The sequence below is a fragment of the Corella eumyota genome, chromosome 1 (assembly GCF_963082875.1).
Source record: "Corella eumyota chromosome 1, kaCorEumy4.1, whole genome shotgun sequence".
Lineage (NCBI taxonomy): Eukaryota > Metazoa > Chordata > Ascidiacea > Phlebobranchia > Corellidae > Corella > Corella eumyota.
Window position 1 is genome coordinate 6891869 of NC_137490.1, and position 2108 is coordinate 6893976.

At 29.3% G+C, this 2108-nt stretch overlaps 1 protein-coding gene across 1 annotated transcript; it reads right to left on the reverse strand.

Annotated features, from left to right (window-relative positions):
- Positions 1-652: 652 nt before the first annotated feature.
- Positions 653-1829, reverse strand: LOC145751626 (lactosylceramide 1,3-N-acetyl-beta-D-glucosaminyltransferase-like). Its single transcript, XM_082567852.1, has one exon. The coding sequence runs from the start codon at positions 1827-1829 to the stop codon at positions 864-866; it is 966 nt and encodes a 321-aa protein (XP_082423978.1). The 3' UTR covers positions 653-863.
- Positions 1830-2108: the final 279 nt, after the last annotated feature.

Sequence of the window (2108 nt, forward strand, 5' to 3'; positions counted from 1 at the left end):
ACTGAGCAGCGTTACAAGTACAAGGTTAAATTTTAAGCATGCACTGTATTAAAACTTAAGCCCAAATTGTATTATATAAATTTATGGCCAGAACTAGTTTCAAAGTTTTGCTAATGTCGTTTTACCAACATCCAACTAAAAACAATTTCTAGTAGAGTGCTCAGTTATTGGGTACTATCACAGAGTTCACTAAAGGTGAATTAAATCTAAAATTCGGCTAGTTAAAATTTTTGATATAATCGAATAAAAAAGTTTTACAAATTTACAAAAATAATTCTCATATCTGTAAAAATGTAAATGTTGAATATTGGACTTTAATCTGAAATGACCATAGCGTTATAAGACTAAATTAAAAAAAAAATTATTTGTGTTAAAGATTTTTAACAAAGTCAGAGAAATTAGTTATTGTAATAGGTCTTTCAAATAAAATAAAATTACTGATCTAATGTTTAATAATGCAATATAACATGCTTATATTTATATGTTTATCCGTTCCATTCAAAGGATTTTAAGCGTAAATGAACTGACAACTATAATATATACCTCGTTTTATATTATATACCTCGAGTTTATTTATGCTACCACAGTGTAATAACAAATATTAGGGAAAGTCAACTGCTGAACAATATACAGAAAAAGCTACGAAAGAAAACAAAGTTTTGCTTTATAAATAACTCGGTTAAAATTTTCTAATATGTAAATAATTACAAAAATGATAAAGTACCTAAAATATATTGATAGAAATAGGTAATTTTTTCTCTTACAACTGGACATTTTTCTAAAACGTATAATTTTTTCTCTTACAACTGAACATTTTTCTAAAACGTTACTTGCTACAAACTAAAAAAAAGGTTAAAAAAATATTATTTATATGATAACCATTTTTCTTTCATTAGTTTAAGTTTGTCTTTTTCTGTCAATTTATATTCGTCAAAGTAATGTACAACTTTATGTAACTGAATGCTGTCGTCGCCTAAAAATAATTTTTCTCTTAATATACCTGTTATGTACATGTCATCAATAAAAATTGAATTTGTAAGATCGGAAACGCAAGAAAGAGATTTAATCATATTGAAAGACAAGGACCATATAACTCCATTACAGTAGTCGGGGTAAAACTCGCCCGAGTACAATTCTTTAGAGACAAAGTGTTTATTCTTTTCATTTCTTCTTGGATGTGCCTTTTTCCACAGGGCATCACCACAGTATATGGTATCGCCTCCCCCGTTTTTAGCATGCAGTAATTCCTGAATGGACAATATCGTGCGAACCCGCTTGGAATTGATTGCACAATCGTCATCCACGATTGAGTAAAAAGCACTTGGCGGGATATATGGTTGAGCTGTTTCGAAACTGTGCTTTAACATAAACCTAAATGACGATAAAACTTTTATCGTTAAGTTTTTGTATGAGTCTACGAAATTACATTGTAGTAAATCCCCGTACAAAGCGTTTTCATGCTTGAGTTTTTTTTGTAAGCGATGATTATGAGGATCATACCCGACTACAAATATATGCCTCATAACGTCATTGCCCATTTGCTTCACAGCACCGTATGTTTGCCGTATAATTTTTCGCTTTTCAGAGTTGGTTGGCGTTGATTTGATAATAAATGTCATCCAAGAAGGTAAAACACTGGATAAATTCATTGTCCATGGAAAAAGCAGATTATTTATTCCGCATTCAACTGCATGTGTTTGAGGAACGTTTTTTGCAAAGTTCTTGGGCATTAGAAACGTCCCATTCGGCCTTTTGGAAATCAATCCATTTTGAAAACGACATTCTTTTTCAATTTCTTTAGTGCCTATTTCAATTTGGTTTTTATGCATTGGCGTTTTTTCATTTCTATGGTTTATAATAGAGTTATTTTTTGTATTTTGTACAAACCTTTTATTTTTAAAAAAGTTTGTTTTTTGAAAAGCTGATTGTTTTTGCAATAAAATAATATATGTGACCGAAATAAAACCCACTAGTAAAATATAGAACAGTCTTTTCATTATGTTTTACAATTATTCTACAGTTAATAAACAATTCCCAAATCCATCTAATTAGGTATTTAAAATATTAAAATTCTGTAATACATTAAAAGCAAACAAAATTATGCAAAT

Bases quoted from the DNA above. Each gene is read 5' to 3' on its own strand.
- LOC145751626 (XM_082567852.1), bottom strand. From the start codon at position 1,829: ATGCATAAAAACCAAATTGAAATAGGCACTAAAGAAATTGAAAAAGAA.